Source organism: Hippoglossus stenolepis, chromosome 4 (genome assembly GCF_022539355.2).
Source record: "Hippoglossus stenolepis isolate QCI-W04-F060 chromosome 4, HSTE1.2, whole genome shotgun sequence".
Lineage (NCBI taxonomy): Eukaryota > Metazoa > Chordata > Actinopteri > Pleuronectiformes > Pleuronectidae > Hippoglossus > Hippoglossus stenolepis.
The window spans coordinates 2448957-2471779 of NC_061486.1; the positions used below are offsets into that span (position 1 = coordinate 2448957).

Consider the following 22823-nt stretch of genomic DNA (forward strand, 5'->3'; position numbering starts at 1 on the left):
CGGATCTGAAGGAGGCGCTTCCGGTTAGGCTTTTCAAAGTTAAACGGGCCACTGTAATTTTGAATTTAATGAATAAAATAAGATCAATGACAAGATTAATGATTTATATGGACCTCCATTCACATTCATTAAGTTTCACACAATCATACCTGGTAGGTTAATTCGACACAGTGCTAATGGTGTCATTTCATTTACTTTGGGTTTATTCAGTGATTAGCTAAAGAAGAACTAATACACGAAACACAGAAACAATAAAAAGGAAGTAAATATGTAGTGTTTGTCTAAGAAAAGAGAGCAAGTGGGAGTTTCTTGCCTCAGCTTGAGTCTCATCAGCAGAAACACTGATGTTAAAATGATCAAATCTAAAAGCTGCACCTGCAACACAAACTTAACAGGTTCAGATGCAACATGTCGGGCTCATGCACATTAGATGGAGACATTGTGAACCACTGAATCATATAATCATCTATAATACAGTTTAACTTCAAATATGATATTTAATCTATTCATTCTTCTGCAGCTTTATAATGTGATACCACTTTGTCTTTATTCTTGTTTCTATGATAATTATAGTATTGTGTATTTGTGCATTCGGATTTGTGAACATTTGTAATCCCTGTAAACACGTTTACATGTGATTAATATATTTTTGGCACGGCCTTTAAAATTGATTTATATCATTGTCATAAAGTCACAGTGAGAAAGGCTTGCTGGACTAATACTGTGACAACTCGCTCTTATTCTGAAGGAGAGTGGACCGTGTGTCCGGCGCCGCTCGTCGTGTCTCTGTGCGACTTGACGCTGCTCCGGACGAGGAGGGGCTGAAAGTACGCAACACCCGACGATTGGGTCATAGTTTGAGGGAAACGTCCCGCAGCAGCAGGAGAGAGACGCAGAAGAAATGATCCGCTCCTGCGATGCCGCTGCAGCCCAGAGACCCACAGCCGAGGCAGGAGCCCTCAGCTGCAGACTGAGCTGTGCACAGACACATTTACTGCCCCTCATTATGCGCAGGGACCAGGGGGACGAGAGGAAGACGTGTGGCCCATTCTTCTTCCTGTCCTGCAGCAGCCAAGGTCACAATCCTGCACAAAATACAAGGTGCACACACACAACAACACAACAGCACAGTATTCAGCGTGTGCACGAGGCAGAATGGGTTCACACCGCATCACTGCCTCACGAGCTGAACATGCATTCACATATATTTCTCTCTCTCTCTCTCTCTCTCTCTCTCTCCTCTCTCTCTCTCTCTCTCTCTCTCTCTCTCTCTCTCTCTCTCTCTCTCTCTCTCTCTCTCTCTCTCTCTCTCTCTCTCTCTCTCTCTCTCTCTCTCTCTCTCTCTCTCTCTCTCTCTCTCTCTCTCTCTCTCTCTCTCTCTCTCTCTCTCTCTCTCTCTCTCTCTCTCTCTCTCTCTCTCTCTCTCTCTCTCTCTCTCTCTCTCTCTCTGTGTGTGTGTGTGTGTGTGTGTGTGTGTGTGTGTGTGTGTGTGTGTGTGTGTGTGTGTGTGTGTGTGTGTGTGTGTGTGTGTGTCTGTGTGTCTGTGTGTGTGTGTGTGTGTGTGTGTGTGTGTGTGTGTGTGTGTGTGTGTGTGTGTGTGTGTGTGTGTGTGTGTAGGAATAAAAGAGAACAGAGGTTACAGCTCATAGAAGTGATGTGAGGAGCATCAGGCACATTCTCATCCATCATGGAAAAATAACACGTGAGATCAGAAGAGAAAAACATTTATTGGCTAAATGAGAAAAAACAAAACAATGCTTTACATTTCATCCAGTTCAGAAAGCTGTTCCATCATCTGGGCTCTTTGCCTCTGACGTGTGACAAGTATTTCATCAGTGGCTTAGACGACAATAAAAAGCTACATTTTCAGATTCATGCTCGACCTGATAGTTTCACACCAGCTCCAAAAGGCAAAGCTCCTCCTCGGAGCAATGTCACGTATCGAACGCAGGAAGACGTAGAAACGCACGTTCAACGAAATATCTACTGGTTTAAATACAATCTGTCATCGAAGCTCAGAAAAAAAAACATCCATATGCAAGAAGAAAAACCATAAAAACAAGACTTCTTTCATAGCTCCCAGGCTACGTTTTGCACAAACACCCAGGTGTGTGGAATGTTCATTTCCATTTAAAAACTGTACATATTGCAGTTTCCTTTCACTTCAAATAACGTTTGTCTTTTTCCCTCCGATACAGAACACAAAAAACATTAAAGCATCCCGTTTAAACAACGTGTGCTCAGAAGCCACACGGCTCCGACGAACCTGATTCAAAGAGCGAGACGTTCGCAGAAAACAAAGCACAGACTGAAAAACTAACTCAAGCCCTTTGTCTGCTGAGGTATGAGTCAGGGTTTCATCCCAAAGGAAATTTAAAATAAACCAACAATGCAGCCAAAGCTGTTTGAAATAAAATCAACACTACGTAGGTTGTTGTTTTTTAATCATTAAACTATTTTTGGGATTAAAAACCCTTTTTTTGTTCATTATTGAAGAGGCAGTGTGTCCACTGGGGGATGAGAGATTTCTCTGTGGCGTAGATGATTCAAAACAATCACACACAGAATATAAACCATTTTCCCAGAATGAGACAATCACATAATAAAAATCAGCTCCAAGTTCATTATTGTTATGTTGAGATGAGGAAGAGGTGAGAACACGTCAAATAATTCAACAAGTAAATTATTTACGTGTTTCATTAAACACTCTGATCCACGTCTGACCGACAGGAGTTGTTCTGCTGAACACACATCTGGACACATCTGGCTCTGATGTTTAACATGAAATAAACGACACTTAAAGCATCATGAACAACCGGAAGTGAAGCTCATGTAAACAGACATTTTTCTCTCCGATTATAACTTTCAAATAAAAGTGTCAGAGGCTCGGAAATGGAAAATGAGCATTTCCATGAAGAAAATAATTAAAAGCCACAAAATAAAAAGCCAAGAGCCGAGCAGGCTGGAGGCCGATCACTACATTACAAACACTAATGGAGCTAATGGAGCTGAGACCACTGCCGGAGAAGAGTCAGAGGCTCTAAACGTGAAAGACAACAGCAAACACTCCCATGAGCGCAAACAATACTGTGTAAAAATAATTTCAACATAGAAACTGGCTGAGAAAATATTAAAGACAATTGTACGACTCTTTGTAGTGTGAAGGTCGATTTTCCTGCAGAACGACACTGATCAACAGTCGGATCAGTCGCTGACTCAACACTGGAGCTTTTATGCTCAATAATTTGTCATAAATTCATATCAAAAAGGCAATTTCACCAATTTGAAACATCTAAACCTTTTTGCATATGTGAAAATAGTATAAAAGCCTTGAGAGCGTCCACAGGAAGCTGTCGAGTGGGATATATACGTCAGGACGAAAAGTTAAATAAAGTAGGAGGGAGCAGAGTTAGCGCCTCAGCTACTGCAGGTTACATTAGCTGCTACTAGCATCACACAAAATCTCTCACCATACTGTTAGTGGATGAGTTGCAATGTGGGTAATGTACTTGCTTCAGTTTTGATCAATTTTTAACACCTATCAATTGTGTCTTGTCAAAATCAGTGTCAAGATTTTTCTTCAATTTAACCTGTGGCAGCTACAATGAGGTCAATTCATAAACATCAAATCTCAGGTAAACTGAGCCGGTGTTTTCTGTGCAGCTCAGAGGGCGACGTGCAGAGATCCATCCTCAGCACGTCTTAAATGATCATCTGTGGTTTCTCCTGTGGACACAGCTCAGAAAACCTTGAGACTCCGATGCAAGAACAAAAACTTTAGACATTTTACTCTTGATTTCTTAAAACTTAAACAGAGTAAGCGAGAACCAGAGGTGATCAGACCCACTGATCCAAAGTATACTTTAAAAACATCTCAGCTGAAAATATGTCTGTTCATGATGGTGATGCTCAATCCCTCCTCCTCCTCCTGATGTTTAAATGAATTCTGAATTACACGTGTGACGGTCGCTCCAGTGATGAGAAGTGCGATGCTCTTCACTTGTCTCCATTTCCTGTCATCTCTCCTTCCTCCTCTGAAGTCAGTGTGTTTGCTCCCAGCAGCTTCAGCCTGTTGGTACAAACACAGGGAGGAGGTGGTGGAGGAGGTGGTGCAGGGTCATACATGTGTTTCTGTGTCATCGTGTCAAATGCTTTCAACCAAAGCACATCACGGTACCGTGACCTGTTTGGAGAATCCTTTCTGTGACTCCTCCTCCAGTGTTACTGTCGTCACTCTGCTCATTCAGCGACTCTGCTGCTGAATGAGCAGAAGTAATCACCTTAAGAGCCCGATAATCAATACTGAATAATACTAATAACTGAAACATCCTGATCTTTAAGTCACAAATCAACGCTTTGATCCTTCATCCTGAAAGACGTTTCAGAAGAGATTCAATAACTAATAAAATATCAAATCAATATTTGCAATTTGAACAGTTATATCTGATTAAGATAAAAGAAGATATCCGGTATCTGACAACTTGTTGTAAGCAGTTTCTGTCATTCAGGAAAACTTTGACATTTAAGGGAGTGAGATCTTTTAGCTGAGCAGATCAGACCGAGGACTGAACAGCGAGCCCGACTCGGTCTGAAGGGGACGTCCACCTGAGCGTCTCTAAAGCTCAACGACTCGTCGCATCGATCTTTTCATCCAACTCACACACACTGATCAATAAAGAGTGGAATAAGAATTTGATGTCGCCCTAAATTTGAAACTTAAAAATTGATTTTACGTTTTTATGGTCAGAAGAGACAGAGAGTGAACCTGTAAACTGCTCAACGTGTCTCTTTATAGTTTGGATAATATTTTTAGAACATTACATTAGTGGTGAACCCTGAGGGGCCTCGAAACATAAATAGAAGCATTTTAGATGTTATAGTTAATCACGGCCATTTAATATTCACTCACCTCTAATTCTAGTTTATTTGTACATCTCATTTGCCTCAGATATTAAAGTGTTACTGATCTAAAACCAGGAAAATAGAGTTATCCAATCAGATGTGTCTAATAGCTGCATTTCTCACTGTGCTATCACCGACTTAACGACCACTGGAGCCGTCTTCCTGTATTTTATGGGGCGTCTGCGGATACTGGAGTGAGTCACCTCGTTCCTCACATCCACAGTCAGACGCTCGACTGTGGAGCTTCAGAAACATCACGTGACTTAATTCAATCAGACTTCAGACAGTATCTGTTCTATCTGCTCCGTCATCTGTTCGACAGGCTGCGGCTCATTTCCTCCGAAAAGCCTTTTAAAAACGTATTTGTGCCTCTAATTTCCCTGGTTTCCTGATCTCCGCCCTGGCACCAACACACACACTAACACGGTCACAATTACATCAGCAGACGTGTGTGTGTGTGTGTGCAGGAACATGCATGAGCTCATCTGACCTCTGCTGGTTAACACAAAGGAGACGTCACAGGACTAAATGAACAGCGTTGCTCTTTACACCAAAGGATTCTGTATAATTAGAATGTCGCCCTCATCTGGGTTTTCCACGTTATAGAATAAACATGAAGAAAGTTCAACACATACATGAACCATCAGTCTCAGCTGGATCCAACTCGACGAGGCAAAGTCCACGAGACAGCAGCTAATGGGAATTACTATTATGAAATCATCTTTATATGACTCTATATCATTTATCCTGTTTCAGCTGTAACTGCTCCTCCGAACAACAAACCACAACAAACCACAAGCTTTAACTGGGACTGAGGAGTCAGGTTCTTATGTTGTGGTTATTACAACCTTTTTCAAATTCCTTTTGACCTTTGAAGACAACTTATCTAAAGTATCTACTAGAACAGATTTACATTCTGTGATGTTCTAAGTACGCATCATTTGTCTCAAACCGTTCACGGCTGCAACGCCTCATTTCACCTTTTGTCTAAAAATACTTTGATCTGGCCTTTGGCCCGCCTCCGCAAAAGCGCAGTCTACTCCGATTGGTCAGCTGGCCCGCTACTTTGTGATCAGAATCAGAAATACTTTATTGATTTCTGAGGGAAATCAGGTAATTAGCCAACCAATCAGAAAAGCCACAGCCCTGAGCCAGAGCTTCCTGATCAGCTGTAAACACAACAACAACGTCGCCAGAGCTCCTGCACCGAACAAGCCGCTGGGAGCCCACAGTGCACGTTACTGGGAGACGTAGACAGAACCACAAACAGATTCATGTTTTCTGTGGGAGATAATGAATCCCTTAAGTGTGGACTTTGACCTTTGTAACTTACAATTACAAAAAAACACATGACACAGTTAGGTAAAGAGGAAAACCTTCAAAGTTAAATATGAGCACTTTAAATGACAACTTTTACTGGAGTGGTCACTGCCTCATTAAACATATTTCTATGTTTAGGGGTTAAAACTAAATCAGTTTTCTTCTGGTTTCCGTCTCACACTAAGACGAGCAGTGGAACCAGTCGATATCGAAAACATTGTTTTAGAAAAAACGTGTGCTCTTCTCACAAAGTGGCTGTGAGAAGAGCAGATAATGAGACGACTTCCTCCAGCCTGTGGTTCACACACTTAGCTCCGTTTAAACCACAGTGAGCAGCACAAACAGAGCTGATGTGGTGATGTGTCTCAATTAGCCGCCTCTAACCAGGGCGGGTGAATTCAATTCCCACTTATGGCGCACTAATGATTCACGGTCCTATGAGGTGCTTTGGTTGTAAGTACTCACTTAGTGTTCATTTCATGTGACGTCATTTTAAGGACAGGCTTGTTTCCTTTTTTTAGAATCTAGGACTCAGTAAAAATAAAGTTCTTTTATGGATTGAAACTTAAGGAAGAAGAAGTTTTTCAACGGGGGAGAGATAAGATACATTCAGGTTCAAACATACAAGGCACCCTTAAAATCAGTGGTTCCCAAACCATGGGTCTGCAGCCCCTGGACGGTCATGACACACAGGAGGAGGGTCGCAGGTTGATTTCCAGTAATCAAATATAACATAAAAGGGGCTGACAAGTTTGGGAACCTCTGATTTAAGCCGTTAACATGATCAGTGAAGCCCTGCAGAGAAACCAGTTCTGAGTGGAGGGTAAAGAACCAGCACACAAGAAGCTCAACAGGAAGCAGACAGAACAGAAGGTTGCAGAAAAAGCAGCCACATCACAACCCAATGTCCGTTTTTACTGTATATTTCATCATATTTCATATATGAAATATGAAACAGTTTTCTAGTCCAAACTGACAGACAATTTTAAAAAGCAGAGGATAGGGAAAGAGAGGTTGTACATCAGGGTTTGGTGATGCAGGCAGGACTCCATGCAGCACTTAGGTATTTTCATCACAGCGGTAAAAGGATGGAAACAGGTTTCACAACAGGAGAGGAGGGATACGGGCAGCAAACACCACAATTTAAAAAGGAGGTGGAGTTAGTAGAGTTCAGTCCATCACAGGAGGAGGAGGAGGAGGAGGAGGAGGGAGACAGCCAGGACCAGTTTCAAACAAAAGAAGGGGTCCTGAACGATTGGAGGAGACTCGTGTCAGATCCAAAGTTCAGGCAAAATGCTGTGTTTTCATGAGAGTATGAATCTCTGGGTTTAACATGCCACCAAGCAGGAACAAGCGGTGAGAATGAGAGCGCCACGACAAGGAAAACGAAGGCGAGGTTATCAAACCAACACATTCACAAAAAAAGTGAAGCATGAAAGGACATTAGAAACGAGCAGGGGATTTCTTACAGTACGTCACTGTCTCAAAGTCACTGATAAGGACCGCACCTGAGGACACCTGCTCTGGGGACACCTGCTCTGGGGACTCCTGCTCTGGGGACACCTGCTCTGGGGACACCTGCTTTGGGGACTCCTCCACTGTTTCTTCTGTCTCAGAGTCGCTGGTCTCAGAGTCGCTGGTCTCAGAGTCGCTGGTCTCAGCCGGCGCTGCGTCGTCCTCTTTCCCTCCTGCTGGTTCAGAAGAGCTCTCATTGGCCTCCAGGGCAGGAGGAGAGGGGGCGGAGTCTGGTTTGTCAAAGAACAAGAATGATCTTTTCAATTAATCTCTTCACTATTTTTTTTAACAACCCATAAACACTTCTGTAATTCTCAAGAGGTAATTTGGGGTAAATCAATTGATTTTCTTTAAAGCGGTGGCCTTGCTTTAGAGATGGCAGCTCATTCATGGTCCTCAGAGGATGAATTCTTACCTGATGATTCTGCGGCGAGTTTAGAAGGTTGAAGAATGACTCTGTAACCTTTCACACTATCAGATAATCTGGGCCAAACATTGGTACCAAGCAAGGTTCAAGAGCAGATCTCTCCTCCGATTCTCAGGGGGGCCGAATCAACTCCTGTAGTCTGAGTCCAGCATTGGTCTCAGCTTTGTTTTGCTCTTTTGGGGGTTTTTATTACCTTGTGACGGAGCAGCAGGTGAATCCTGGTCCGTCACAGCAGCCTCACTGACTTCAGAGTGGGCTGGGACAGAAATATCAGAGGGGGTGGCATCAGGTGGTGTAGCAGCGGGGGAGTGTGTGGGGACGGACTCCGGTTCTGACACGATCACAATCTGCTGGGTCTCAAACTCTTCTGGAGGAGAGGAGACTTCTATGAGCAGGCGAAGACGGAGAGGGGGAAGGGGACAGGAGAGGACGTGAAGAGGAGGGAGGAAAGAAGACAACAAGGAGGTAGGAAAGGAGAGAGGGTTAGGAAGGAAAAAGAAAAAAGATAAGTCACAAGTAGAGTCGAGCAAACATGAGACGGAAAATCAAATAGACAGAAAAGGAGAGCGACATTTCAAACAGACATTTCTGTCTCAAACCAATTTTCTATTGAGACAAATGCAGGAGAGACATGAGACAATGAGCAGAGAGAAAGTTCAACAGACAGTGAGGAGAGGGACAGGACTTCCCTCTACTGAAAAAACTACAGTATATTTTTTATAGGAGTGTGTGTGTGTGTGTATTTGTTTATTTATATATATATATATATATATATATATATAAATAAATAAACAGCCGTGATTCACAGCTTTAAAGATACTGAAGAATATCACTGTAATCATTTCATATAAGGGCTCAGGTGCAGGGTAAAGTATCTCACCTGTTTCCTCCTCTTTCCGTGGCTCAGCAGCTTCACTGGAGCCGACGTCCTGACTCTCCGTCTCGTCCTCGTGCTCCTGGGCCTTCTTCTGGGGGGGGCTGGACTCAGCACTGGGGGGTTTCAAGGGACTCTCTGTTCCCATGCTGCTCCGAGGTGACAGCATCTCCATCTCCTCTCCCCAGTCCGACACAGGCTGGTGGCCTTCCAGCGGGCAGAAGGGGCTGAGGGGTTTGCCGCCCTCTGATGACTCCTGAGCTGCGGTCGGGGGGGGGATGTGCACCTTCGGCCTGGGTGCTCGCTGCTCTTTGGGGCTTCCCACTGACGTCTTTCGAGAACGAGGCGTGGGAGACAAAGGGGAGTTCTCTTTGCTCTTGGCTGGTTTTTCTTTCCCAGCATCTTTCTTCTCATTGCCCCTGGAGTCATGTTCTGAGTCGCTCCCTTCATCCTCGTCTTCTCCATCGCTGGCATCTTCCCAGTCATCGTCCTCCTCTCCATCTGCATTATTCTCCTCCACCTGAGAGAAATGGACAGAGGGGTTGACTGGAAAAGTTTGCCATCTTAAACCTGCAGTAACTGATTACTTGGCCACTTGCATGATTTAATATTGATTTTAAATTGTTATGAAACGTTGGTTAACGGTGAGGTACTGTTTCCTGTATTACTGATCCAGATGAAGCTCTTTACCTTCTGCGGGGGGGAAGGTTTGGGTTTTTCTTCCTTCTTCTTTTTCGTCCTCTCTTCTCTCTTCGTCTTGTCCTCCTTTTCCTTCTCCTCCTCTTCTTCCTTCTCTCCTTCCCAGCGGTTGTCATGCATGCTGTCAGAGGCATCCAGAGATGTCAGAGGTTTGATGTGCATCAACACCAAACTCACAAATAACAACAAAAAAGCCCAAACACTCACAAGTATGCTGCTTACTGAGTAAACAAAGAGGTAAGAAGATTAACTTTTAACTTTATCCTCTTCAGATTATCTTCCATTATCATCTTGTCTTTCTTTGTTTAACTGCATTTGGTGTTTCCTCATTACCTCTTTCATGTTTTAATGGTTTGAATCCGAACGTTGAATGTTTGGACAGAGAGGAGAAGAGACTTTGAGGCTGTTCGGACGAAGTCAGATTTACCTGTAGCTCTGTTTCTGTCCTCGGCCCCTCCCTCTGCTACGGTCCCCTCGGGGCCCCGGGGTCCTGCCCTGAGACAGGAAGTCACCAAATGTGGACTCCTTGGGCGGTCGCTTACTGTCATCTGGAGGGGACAATAATGTTGAGAGTAAAGTTTATTTGTAATAATTGATCTGAAGGCAGAGAGAAAGAAGAGAAGACAGGAGCTGGATGTGTTTCTATCAGTTTTACAGATCAAACATCTGTTCAGAGGGAAAGAGAGAAGATCTGACGCCTCATTCTGTTTCTTCCACTTTCATTTCTTCATTGTATGTGAAAGGAAGGAAACTTGAAGAGAACTGCAGGCTTCCATGAGACTGTGTGTAAATGAGCTCAACAGGCTGCAGGTTGAGGTGTCACAGTTATTTAATCACGAGATTGTGAATGTTTGTTCCACGGCTTCAGTCTCTCTCTCTTTAATGCCTAATAAGGTGTAATTTAGAATTTGTATTACAGTTACAATCTGAGTTACAACACGACATATGACTCATCTCTCTTCTGAAGTAAAAGAGAGAATGAAATGACGCTAGTATGGGAAGGATTCAACAGAAAAATAAGTGATTGAGAATGGAAGGTGGCATAAAATAAAAAGCTGTAAAAGAAAGAGAAGTAGAGAATCAAAGGAAAGAGAAAAGAATGGAAAGGTGTAGGATTGAAGATGTGGAGCGGAAAGAGGGATGAGAAACAGAAGACAGAGGAAGTGAAGAGGGAGAAGGTCACAGACTGAATTCTTCAGTAGGGGAGTGGATGTGAGGGGGGAGTTGGATAAAAGCTCAACGGAGAGAGAGAGGAGGGGAGGATGTGATATAAAAAGAAAGGTCAGGAGGAGAAAGCTATGAGCACAAAATAAATGAAGGGATCAGTGAGGAGAAAAGAATTGAGAGGATGAAGATGAGGAGATTGAACAGAGCCTCCCGGGGCTTTGAAGAGGACACTCGAGTCATTCCAGAAATTAGAAATGGTGAAGAAACAAAAGAAACCGAAACACACACGTACGATGTGGAGAGACACACACACGCAGCCAAAGCAAGTGTAGGCTGTAATGTGGGGCAGGTGTAATGTGTCATAACCTGTAATATACACTCCAGTTCTAAAGATACAGAACTGGAATAAACCAGGACTGAACAGCATTTGAATTCATTCTCAGCTTTTGTTTTGAACCTTCTCACAGTTCAGAAGAGCCTGGTGCAGATCTGCATACGTGATTCGAGCTTCTGGTGGATCTGTGGCCATAGAACCTACAAACATCCCCTACAAGGTATCCAGAGAAGACAACGAAATGCTAAGAAGTATTTACAAAATCTGTTCATCATCCTGAGGTGAGCATGTGCAGGGGTGTTTCCAGCCGCAAGGAAAGATGAGCAAACCTTTATAGATGTTCTAGCCAAATCCAAAACAGCTGTACAGCCAACTTCTAAACAAAACCCTGAGACTATTCGTAATAATATCTGACTGAAAAAGTAAAAACAAATCATGAATTATTGTAAATCAAAGCAACACAATGTTGATTTGTAATTGCCACAGTACTGCTGGAACGCTTGGTGTTAAACTTGTGACTCTGGTGTGTCGTGCTTCAGACCAAACATCAAGTAAACATCATTGCTTGTAAAACCTCAAATACAAATAATTGTGGTAGGCGTTTGAGCAGCAGATTCTGAAAGAAGGTGAACCAGTCTGATTGAACAAAGGTGCAAACTTGAGTTAGTTCTACAGGGGCTGCTTTGACAGGAGGGGGGGGTCAGGTATGTAAGTCAGGGGTGAGTTGGGTTCTGGGTGCAGCTGTTGAGCTTCAGACACACATGGAACAAAACCAACGAACACAATGTAAACTCAGTCCCATGCTGTGTCTAACCTGAGGCCCTGCCCCGAGGCTCTGCACGAGAGTTACGCCCCCGGGCTGCAGAGAAAACACACATACAAATTTCAGTGTATCTGAGACACACACACACACACACACACACGACAAACAAAATATAGCAGAGACATTTTAACCGTGTAAACTTCTTGCCACTACGCCAAAATCTGAAGATTTAAATGTATGCGCGACACTGAAATGAGGTCAAGGTCACTAAAACTTTTCTAAACACTTGAGCAAAACTTAAAACACTGCCGTCAACACAATCGTTGTTATATTGCTCCAAACTGGACGTCCAGTTCGTACATTTGCATTTCAAGCCTGAAACAACCAGTAGAAAAGAGGAGCAGCATTAAAAGTCACTCAAACAAAGTTCGGCTTGTTCTGCTGCTCTGTGTCTGACACGTGTGTCCTGGGATCACCTCAGTCCCACAGTAAATGATTCTATCATGCGGATGACTGACTGAAATTACCAACACGCACAAGCAACATCATGTCATTTAGCTCATCGGGACATTACAGCCTCACGTTCTTTTTGCTTGGGTTTCAAATTCAAATCAGTAACTTCAACTATTACTTGGGTTAAGTTATGAATATTAATGTGCTTTGCTCTTGTGATCGACAGTGGCCATTTTTGATATTTGATAGTTAAAAACCTACTAGTACTTTTTTGTAAAAAGTATTTATGAAATAAATGTTGTACATATGCCAGTTTGCCAGTATGCCAGTTTGTGGTGACATGATAGTGGTGAGAGTCAGTCAGCGCCCTGAAGGAACACTGGGGTCCGTCTGAACCTGCTCCTCTAAATTAGTACCACGACGGCTTAAGGGGTTAAATTGGACTCAAGGGAAATACCACAATTATTTACATAACAAGGTTAATCAACTTCCATTTACATAACAGCCTTAATTAGCTGGAGGCAGAAGATGATGTTGTGCCCTGTGACGATGTGTGGTGACATGTGTCAGACGAGCAGAAAGGTGGGGTGGAGGTTGATCGAGGGTCTGCTGCTGACCGGGTTGTGCCATCTGTGGTGTTACCAAAGCAACAGCACATAGTTGTGTGTGTGTGTGTGTGTGTGTGTGTGTGTGTGTGTGTGTGTGTGTGTGTGTGTGTGTGTGTGTGTGTGTGTGTGTGTGTGTGTGTGTGTGTGTGTGTGTGTGTGTGTGTGTGTGTGTGTGTGTGTGTGTGTGTGTGTGTCTGCCTGGTGCAGATCTGCATACGTGATTCGAGCTTCTGGTGGATCTGTGGCCATAGAACCTACAAACATCCCTACAAGGTATCCAGAGAAGACAACGAAATGCTAAGAAGTATTTACAAAATCTGTTCATCATCCTGAGGTGAGCATGTGCGGGGATGTCAGACGCTTCTGAAGTGTTTCCAGCCGCAAGGAAAGATGAGCAAACCTTTATAGATGTTCTAGCCAAATCCAAAACAGCTGTAGAGCCAACTTCTAAACAAAACCCTGAGACTGGAGTGTGGTCGATATGAACCCTCCTTTCACTTTCTGTTCAACTGAGGTACGAGCAAACTGGTTTAATGGATTCAATCAAACAAATGACAAACTTACAAGAGGTCCTTGTGGCTTACTGGGCAGCACAGGGTCCAAAGTCAGGAGATTTACTGAAAGCTACTTTTAAGACTTTTTAGAGCTTTAGAGGTTATTAACCAGGTTTATTAGAAAACCCGATAATATTCGTAATAATATCTGGCTGAAAAAGTAAAAACAAATCATGAATTATTGTAAATCAAAGCAACACAATGTTGATTTGTAATTGCCACAGTACTGCTGGAACACTTGGTGTTGAACTTGTGACTCTGGTGTGTCGTGCTTCAGACCAAACATCAAGCAAACATCATTATTGCTTGATGGGAAAATAAAATAGTGAAGCTGTTTTATCACTTGTAAAACCTCACCTGCTCCTCTAAATTAGTACCACGATGGCTTAAGGGGTCAAATTGGACTCAAGGGAAATACCACAATTATTTACATAACAAGGTTAATCAACTCCCATTTACATAACAGCCTTAATTAGCTGGAGGCAGAAGATGATGTTGTGCCCTGTGACGATGTGTCAGAGTGACATCGTGTCAGACGAGCAGAAAGGTGGGGTGGAGGTTGATCGAGGGTCTGCTGCTGACCGGGTTGTGCCATCTGTGGTGTTACCAAAGCAACCGCACATAGTTGTGTGTGTATGTGTATGTGTGTACTTGCCTCTCCTGCTGCCCTGCTCGGATGTGACCCCCTCTGCAGCCGCATATGGGTCCTCTTTGAACCTGTGAAAACAGCCGCTGGGTTAGACGGTGCACATAAGCACACAAGCACACAAACCAGTGTGTCCTTCTCCTCACGCCACTGTCGTCACCTTAATCTTTACTGACAAACACCCAAACACTTTCTATCGTCCTCAGGCTGCTTCCTCCCACAGTCCAAAGACATGCCGATTGGAGTTGGGTTAATGTGAGACTTTAAATCATCTTTATAAGTTGGCCCTCTTGAACACACTGGTGACCTGTCCACCAGTGTACCCTCACCCTAAGTGAACTCTATTATGGAACTGTGGTGGGACAGTTTAGACTGTGGAACCCTGCCCCAGGGAAACACTATGATAACAATGTCATAGTAGTTTGCTTGGAGTGGCTAACATTAGTATTGCTTGCTCCAGCAGCCTTTCTTACTCGCAGGTTAACGCACAGCCTTGACAAAGCCTACACATTATTTTCATTCCCAAAATGCTGCCAGACTGCCCTGGTCTAATGAAATCTCATCTGTCCTACTCTACACCATGCTGCTTTCATTCAGGCATTAGGAAAAGAGGAGGCTGCTGTTTACCAGGGCTGCAGCCCCACCTAGTGGAGGGTGGACGAGACTTTAAAATGCTCAAAATGTGCACAAATACAAGCAGTGACTGGTCTGAGGATCAGCATCACAACACTTCTCAAACCTCCGCTTCCTCACATGTTATCCGTCTTCTGTGCATCCCACTCTCGTCTCCACTGGCCTGTGGCATTACGATGGCGCGCTAGTCTCTCCTCATCGATCTGCTCACGCTCCTTCTTCCAGCGCAGGTACTCCGCTCTCTCCCGGCCGGTCATGGACATGGTCATGTCCACGGAGCCCTTGGGACCAGGCCTTCGACTCTGTAAACACAGGAGGGTTCACAAAGTGAGACAAATGAGTAATGTTACACTAACAAGTTAACAATCCTGCTGGCATAAGTATGAAGCCCATGAACTAAGTTTTTAGAACCTGTTTTTAAAGAATGACATGACTCACAGTCCACTCCTTCTCCAGTTCATTTCCCGTCTTTACGTTGTCAAAGTCGAGTCCTCCCCAGTTTCGGACATGTCTCCTGCTGCCCTCCTTGCGGTCTATGTCAGGCACCGGACCTGAACGCCTCGGGTCATCCAGGAAGTTACGGATTGGCTTGTCACCGTCCATCTGAGAGGAGAAATTCTAAATGTTACTGTCCCATTTGATCAGTTCCCTCAATGTTTATGAAGACAGCTTGTTGTGATTAAATAGTTAAAGCCTAAGTAGTTTTTATGTAGAACACAATTCCCAATGCTTTACTTGTATGGACAATAGGAAAAGGAAAATATGACTGGTGCTGATTGAAGTTAATCAATAAAGTCAAATATGTTATTAATAATCAACAAAGACAGATTCTGAGAAAAGCAACGAAAGGGAGGAATATTTGAAGTGTCGGTGGGTTTGCATGATCTAAAGAGAAATTTAAAAGCAACACAATTTTACAAGTCCTCTAATAAATTGAATAATTGAAATTAAATGACGACATTATCTTTTAAAAACAGTGACTCTCATACCCGCTGTCCTCTCTCATACTCTGCTATTTTCTCCATTTCCTCGTTCATCTTCTCAATGTTCTGTCGTCTCTTCTCCTCCCACTCCTGTCAGAGAAAACAAACACAGGACGTGAACACTGGTGTTGAGCCGGAACAGTCCGAGTCAGATCAGGCAGGATTCAACAACTCAGGAAGAAAATATTTTTTATATATTTAAAACTTTACTCTTCAAAAAAGCAAGTAATCCTGCTCCTCCGATGCAGTTTCAGTAAAGAACAGTAGGTTTGTGTAGTGGTTCGTCTACACATACAGTACCTGGGATTTCCTGTCCACGCCACCTGGTGTCCCGCCTTCTCCTTCTCCTTCTCCGCCTTCTCCTCCTCCTCCTCCTCCTCCTCCTCCTCTGCCTCCTCTGCCTCCTCCTCCTCTACCTCCTCCTCTGCCCCCTCCTCCTCTGCCTTCTCTGCCGTCTCTGCCATCTCCTCTGCCTTCTCCTCTGCCTTCTCCTCCTCTACCTTCTCCTCCTCCTCCTCTTTCTCTCCTCCCTCCTCCTCTGCGTCCCTGTCCACCCAACTCTCCAGGTTCTCCACCTCTGGGTGTTCTTGGTTCCCATTCTCTCCTCTCTGGGCGGCCTCCTGCTCCTCCTCTCTGTCCTCCCCGACCTACTCGTCCTGACCCCATCCTCCTGGGGGGGCTGTTGCTGTCATTTTGTCCTCTTTGCCCGTCGCTTTCCTCTGACGTCTTCCGGCCGCGAGGGGTTCCAGGTTTCCAGTCATTCACGACTCTCTTCTCCTGCAGGAGACGCACACAGTAATTACAGTATGTACAAAACCTTAACAGTCATAGAACTGTCTTATACTGATTTCAGTCAGCATGTGGAGCCGGGGGTCTGAACAGGACATTCTAATCTTAAAATAGAAGAAAAGAAGAATTTCAATAATATTTATCTCTAATTCCTGTTTTTCTTGTCAATTATTTCAATCCACTAACACTTAAAATATAACAATTTAAATATTGTGTTAAAGTGTTCACTCTTCTGGTTTGAGTTTCATTTATATACCATGTTGCCAATCACTTATTTTTTGAAAATCTGATTATTTCTCAAGAAACTTTATTGACTTTCGGACTCTTCACACGACAACTCATCATATTTTATCCTACAAATTATATTTGGATGGAGATTAAAGGTTGTGAGCTCTGACAATGTAGTGGCCAACTGGGGACAATTACTTTCTGTACTGTCAATTTAAAACACACTCAGTCTGAAGAACTGGTATAAAAGACTAATCATGGCTGTGGATTATGCAAAAATACAACATGATGAACTCAGAGGGAGGCAGGAAGAGACCTTGATTTTTCAACAGTTCAGAAAAGGTTTAACAGACCAATGAAGTCACTGTGACCCGTTGACCCTGAATCAATATTTAATCTGACAGAGACACATGTGGAGCAGACGCCACCATGTTGCTCTTCAAGTCCTTCTTTGCCTCGTAATCTGCAGGTTGAACAGTCTGCAGTTATCGATGCTCATATATTCACCTGGACCCTCTACAGCCAACACAGCAAAAGCAAATGATGGAAAGATGCATCACAATATTCATAAGACATCCACTCACTGTGTTTTCACTTTAGTTTTAAGGGATGAGTCGGCTGAAGGAGCAGTGATTTTAGAAAGTTTGGGATCTTCATCATATCTTACCCCTGTTGATTTAGAAAGGTCAACTGTGACAGTGAAGTTTTCCTTATCCGTCTTCTTCCTGTCCGTCTCCGGCTCGTGGGGACGGGGTTTCCGGGGTGTTGTGATGGCAATGCCCTCCTGCTCGGCTTTCTTCTTGTCCTCCTCGATTTCCTTTTGAGATCAAGAGAACGAGCGAGATGAAACTAAAGATGTTTCCCAAATCCAAACTCCATATGAATCCTAAGCAGGTTTTCAGTATGTTGAGTGTTGCTGAAAAGACTTATTTGGGACTAAGATTTATTTTGTGTATCAAATCCAAGATCTCCGTACCTGGTACCTCTTAACCAGAGCTTCATTCTTCTTCCTCAAAGCCTCGATTCGTCGGTCCAACTCTGCATCCTTCTCCTCCTTCGTCTTGAGATCCACTGAAGACTGGCAGAGAGGAGGAGGAAGAGGAGGAGAGCATTGGAATGAGGAGGAGGCTATTTTGTTCTAAATGATACAATCTTGACCACATGAAGCACTGAGACACAAATAACATTTTAACATGCTGAGACTTGGTGAACGAAGAGCTTTGTGTTTACATCAACTTTACCAACGAGTAAACATCTTTTGTGTTCTCCTCTCTTACCATAGTTGCCTCTGACTTGTCTTCATACAGGAGGGGGCTGACTTTGTGTTCCTCCTGTAATGAACAAGAAGAAGAATACGGTGATGCTGCAGTGGAAACCAGTCAAATATGAATCTGTGACTTGCTTTAACACGATCAAATATAAAGCTAAAGCTAACAGTGATTTGCAATATGGATTCATTTGCTTATTTCATCCATTGAACTTCTATAAAATGCCAATTAGTTGAAAAACATAATGATTTGATTGAAAGGCAATTGTTTTTAATTCTAATCATTATTGTTGTCATTTAAAATAAAACACACAACTGGACATCCCTCAGTTGTGGGGTCACAATAGGTGGATTTGATTGGTTACTGGTCTGACTTGCTGACACGTCACATTTTCCTCTGATACGATTAAAATCTAAATTCTATTTTCAAGCCATCGATAAAACAACATGATCCTCAAACTCTTAATCGTATTAAACAATTATCAGCTGTCCCACTTTCTTCAAGGGTCCTGACTCATTCCCCTTCACCCTCACCAGACCCCAGGTCTCAGGTGTGTGTGTGTGCGTGTAACAGACACACAAACAACAAGTCACCGGAGCCACATCAGCTGATAAAACACACAACAACACACAACAACACGCAGCACCACCAGGACTGATCAGTTTAAACCTCTCCTGAGCTGTGGACTCGTGTTAGCACCGAGCTGCTCTGCGAACCCCCCCCCGCTCCCTCGCTCCCTCCCGGGGGAGCCGCCGCACCGACACACCGCGGACCACGACCACATCCACACCCGAGCTAACACGTCTAACCCGGGTTAAGCTGGTGTCTTTGTGCTGTTACCGTTTCTCAGGAGGAGCTGGAACAACAGTAATGTCTGAACTCACGTTTCTCTGCCAATCCCTGCGCCTCAGAGTGTCCTCATTCTCCCGCTTCCTGTGCGCCGCGGCTAACTTCCTGCCAAATAAAGAGCCCGGCGGTTTTAAAGAGGCAGCGCCGTCTTTCCGCGACTCGGTCAGTTTGTGTCTCTGTTAATTCACTAAAACAACAGAAACGTGTTTTAATTAATGTTTCACACACGTGTTGAACAACGACAGCGAAAAATACCCGGTGATTTAACGTAGTTTTAGGGGAAGTGTAGTTCGTAGGTTGTCCACTAGATGGCGAGAGCAGTCAGCTAACGAACCTGACCTCGTGGTAACGAGGTCAGTGACGCTCCACATGTTGTGTTGTATTATCTTGTGTTGTGTTGTGTTGTGTTATCTTATCTTATGGTTTGTTGTGTTGTGTTATTATTATTAGTCAAGATTCTAGAAGATCTCTTGTCATTCAAGAACATGAGAGGGAATGAAACTAAGTGCTGAGGTTCTGAGAAGCCGCAAAGAAATAGAAAACAAGAACCTAGGAATCTCTTCAGCCCCACAGTGAGTCACGGTGTGAGGCTGCTCTCCACCACACACCTGTGAACAGATGTGGAACAGATGTGGAACCCAGGTCAGCCCGCTTGAGCCTCCTCAAGACGTGCAGCCATTGGTGGGCCTTCTTCATTTAGCTGATTATTATACCATGCTTAGTACATTGCATCATAGTCCATATTATTCCTATCATCACTGTGTTTTCTCTCATCTTGTAGTTAGTGTCATGCCATCCCTCTGTAGTTTCTATTAATCTTCAAACCTTACTTTAGTCACTTTAACTTCCACATTAACATATTAGCAGTTCAACTGACAAAAGTTAGCTCTGTTCAAAGATAAAGATATATAAGTATAGCGTATTAAGGGATAGTATCTCAATAGTGATGGTTGAATTTGGACAGAATAATAACACAGGTGAGAAGACGCTCATTGTCCTTTTCAGTAGTGACACAAATAGTTATGATTAGCATGTCTTCTTTTAATGTGTCTACAGGGGACAGAGGGATGTTTACAGGGTTTTTACAAGATGGGGACTAAAGAGAATTAAATGTCTGATGTAAAATATTGATTATAACTGAAGTTAGCAGAATAAAAACACTACAATATTTCTGCTTCTACAGCTTTAACATATCACTTTCACAGACACACACGGTAACACAGACAGTGCAGCATGCTCTCACTCTGTCTCCGTCTCTCTCGCTTTAACACACACACACACACACACACACACACACACACACACACACACACACACACACACACACACACACACACAGATAACCGACCGTCCTGTGACCCAGTTTCAGTGGACGCAGTCAAAACAAACAGTTACTCTGTTGTTAGGCAGAACACTGAGTAATGACCACACAGGATTTGTTAATCACTTGATAGGATCGTGAAACTAGAGCTGCTTACCTGTCACATCACCTGTGGACATACAGAAGGGACCTGCTGCCAACGTAGAGGTGGAGACAGAGGCGGAGGCAGGTGGAGACAGTGGAGACAGAGGTGGAGACAGTGGAGACAGAGGTGGAGGCAGGTGGAGACAGAGGTGGAGACAGGTGGAGACAGAGGTGGAGGCAGGTGGAGACAGAGGTGGAGGCAGGTGGAGACAGAGGTGGAGGCAGGTGGAGACAGAGGAGACAGAGGAGACAGAGGTGGAGGCAGGTGGAGACAGAGGTGGAGGCAGGTGGAGACAGTGGGGGAGACAGAGGTGGAGGCAGGTGGAGACAGAGGTGGAGGCAGGTGGAGACAGAGGTGGAGGCAGGTGGAGACAGAGGGGCAGACAGAGGTGGAGACAGAGGTGGAGGCAGGTGGAGACAGAGGTGGAGGCAGGTGGAGACAGTGGAGACAGAGGAGACAGAGGTGGAGGCAGGTGGAGACAGAGGTGGAGGCAGGTGGAGACAGAGGTGGAGACAGTGGAGAAAGAGGTGGAGGCAGGTGGAGACAGTGGAGGCAGGTGGAGACAGAGGGGCAGACAGGTGGAGACAGAGGGGCAGACAGGTGAAGACAGAGGTGGAGACAGGTGGAGACAGAGGGGCAGACAGGTGGAGACAGAGGTGGAGGCAGAGGTGGAGGCAGGTGGAGACAGAGGTGGAGGCAGGTGGAGACAGTGGAGACAGAGGTGGAGACAGAGGTGGAGGCAGGTGGAGACAGAGGTGGAGGCAGGTGGAGACAGAGGTGGAGACAGTGGAGACAGAGGTGGAGGCAGGTGGAGAAAGAGGTGGAGACAGGTAGAGACAGAGGTGGAGAGAGGTGGAGACAGAGGTGGAGACAGAGGTGAAGATAGAGGTCGAGAAAGAGGTGGAGACAGTGGAGAAAGAGGTGGAGACAGGTGGAGACAGAGGTGGGGGCAGGTGGAGAAAGAGGTGGAGACAGAGGTGGAGACAGAGGTGGAGACAGGTAGAGACAGAGGTGGAGACAGAGGTGAAGATAGAGGTCGAGAAAGAGGTGGAGACAGAGGTGGAGACAGGTGGAGACGGAGGTGGAGGCAGGTGGAGAAGGTGGAGACAGGTGGAGAAGGAGGTGGAGGAATTTAATTTGATGTAACCAAACATGTAACATTAAAGGGGCTCTATGTGTAAATGCTCAATGTTCCTCGGGGGCCATGAATCAAACTATAACAAATATAATGTGTGAAATATCATGAGGTCACACAACCTGTTGTGACACAATAAACAATGATGTAATGATGTTGCATAATAACATAGGATAAGATGTGATGTAACTGGACATGACTTTTTTAGATGATATAGAACAGCATGGTTCACATGAGCAGCACATGCACAGAATATATGATGTATTTATATAATATAACTTTAATATAAAACGTTTTCTGTATATTTTATCATTTATTACTTACTTCATGAACTATATAAATACACACGTAGTTTGTCTCCTGATTTATTAATTATGATGCAGATCGACTGACTGTGATACAGGTCAGCAGCAGCATGTTCGCTGCATTAACCATCGTTTAATTATCCTGGAGCTGCACACGCTGGTCTGAAATGACAGCAGAGTTATGGATCTTCTTTCAGTGCAGGCGAGGATGCTGGGGGGGGACGGACTCTGCGATGAGCTCATTGTTGTGAAAGCCAAATAACAGCATCCCCGGGGGGGAGACATGAGAGCCCTCGAGGCTCTGATCACGGAGAGAGGAAAGTGACGCTGGCTGGTCTTGTTGATATAAACAAGCAGCTCTGTTATGCAGCAGTGGAGATGAGCTGAGTTTAGAGCTGAGTTTAGAGCTGAGTTTAGAGCTGAGTGTAGAGCTGAGTGTAGAGCTGAGTTTAGAGCTGAGTTATCCACTAACGTAACAAACTCTCCTCTGAAATCTGCCTCAGGCCAACGTAAGCAAAACTCCCAGTGTTATAGTTTTCTTAAAGTGCCAGACACATAAAGCTTATGATGATGATCCCTGTTCGTTTGTGTTATTATAATTTGAACTTTGGTTTTCAACAACTACAGCTGACTTCAACCATTCAACCATCAAAATGTTTAGTTGTTGGTGTTGAGTGTTATTCTGCATTTTTGTATGTCTATATATCGTCTATCTATAAAAATGCCAGGCTTATACCTATACGCTTTTGTAAAGGCTGAATAAACACAGGCCCTTGTGTTCATGTCTTTGTCGCCTTTACGTTTGAGTTGTGCTCTTAGATATCTGAACTTTTGTTTGTGAATCATTTCAAGTTGTTGCATGTTTCCACAACCTTCTGCCAGTGTTGCATTAATCTCACGACTCC

General features: G+C 44.1%; 1 protein-coding gene across 5 annotated transcripts; it reads right to left on the reverse strand.

Annotated features, from left to right (window-relative positions):
- Nucleotides 1-1708: 1708 nt before the first annotated feature.
- ccdc9 (coiled-coil domain containing 9) lies at nucleotides 1709-19179 on the reverse strand. Of its 5 annotated transcripts, none has more exons than XM_035154506.2 (16): nucleotides 19048-19179; nucleotides 18173-18226; nucleotides 17872-17973; nucleotides 17563-17712; nucleotides 16179-16655; nucleotides 15885-15968; nucleotides 15334-15498; nucleotides 15016-15197; nucleotides 14272-14333; nucleotides 12053-12097; nucleotides 10165-10285; nucleotides 9729-9858; nucleotides 9045-9558; nucleotides 8358-8546; nucleotides 7731-7967; nucleotides 1709-4069 (listed from the first exon to the last, which is right to left on the reverse strand). In XM_035154506.2, the coding sequence occupies exons 2-16, from the start codon at nucleotides 18173-18175 to the stop codon at nucleotides 4065-4067; spliced, it is 2466 nt and encodes an 821-aa protein (XP_035010397.2). In that variant the 5' UTR covers nucleotides 18176-18226; nucleotides 19048-19179; the 3' UTR covers nucleotides 1709-4064. The 5 variants fall into 5 exon arrangements, with proteins under 5 accessions (XP_035010397.2, XP_035010395.2, XP_035010396.2 ...); XM_035154504.2 differs by having other exon boundaries at nucleotides 8358-8549; XM_035154505.2 differs by having other exon boundaries at nucleotides 8358-8549; nucleotides 19004-19063.
- Nucleotides 19180-22823: the final 3644 nt, after the last annotated feature.

What these genes read in the sequence shown, in the direction of transcription:
- ccdc9 (XM_035154504.2), bottom strand. An exon ending in ACCTTTCTAAATCAACAGGG is followed by an intron (nt 16,656 to 17,562) that starts GTAAGATATGAT and finishes CGTCTCCTGCAG; the next exon opens with GAGAAGAGAGTCGTGAATGA. An exon ending in GCGTGGACAGGAAATCCCAG is followed by an intron (nt 15,969 to 16,178) that starts GTACTGTATGTG and finishes TTTCTCTGACAG; the next exon opens with GAGTGGGAGGAGAAGAGACG.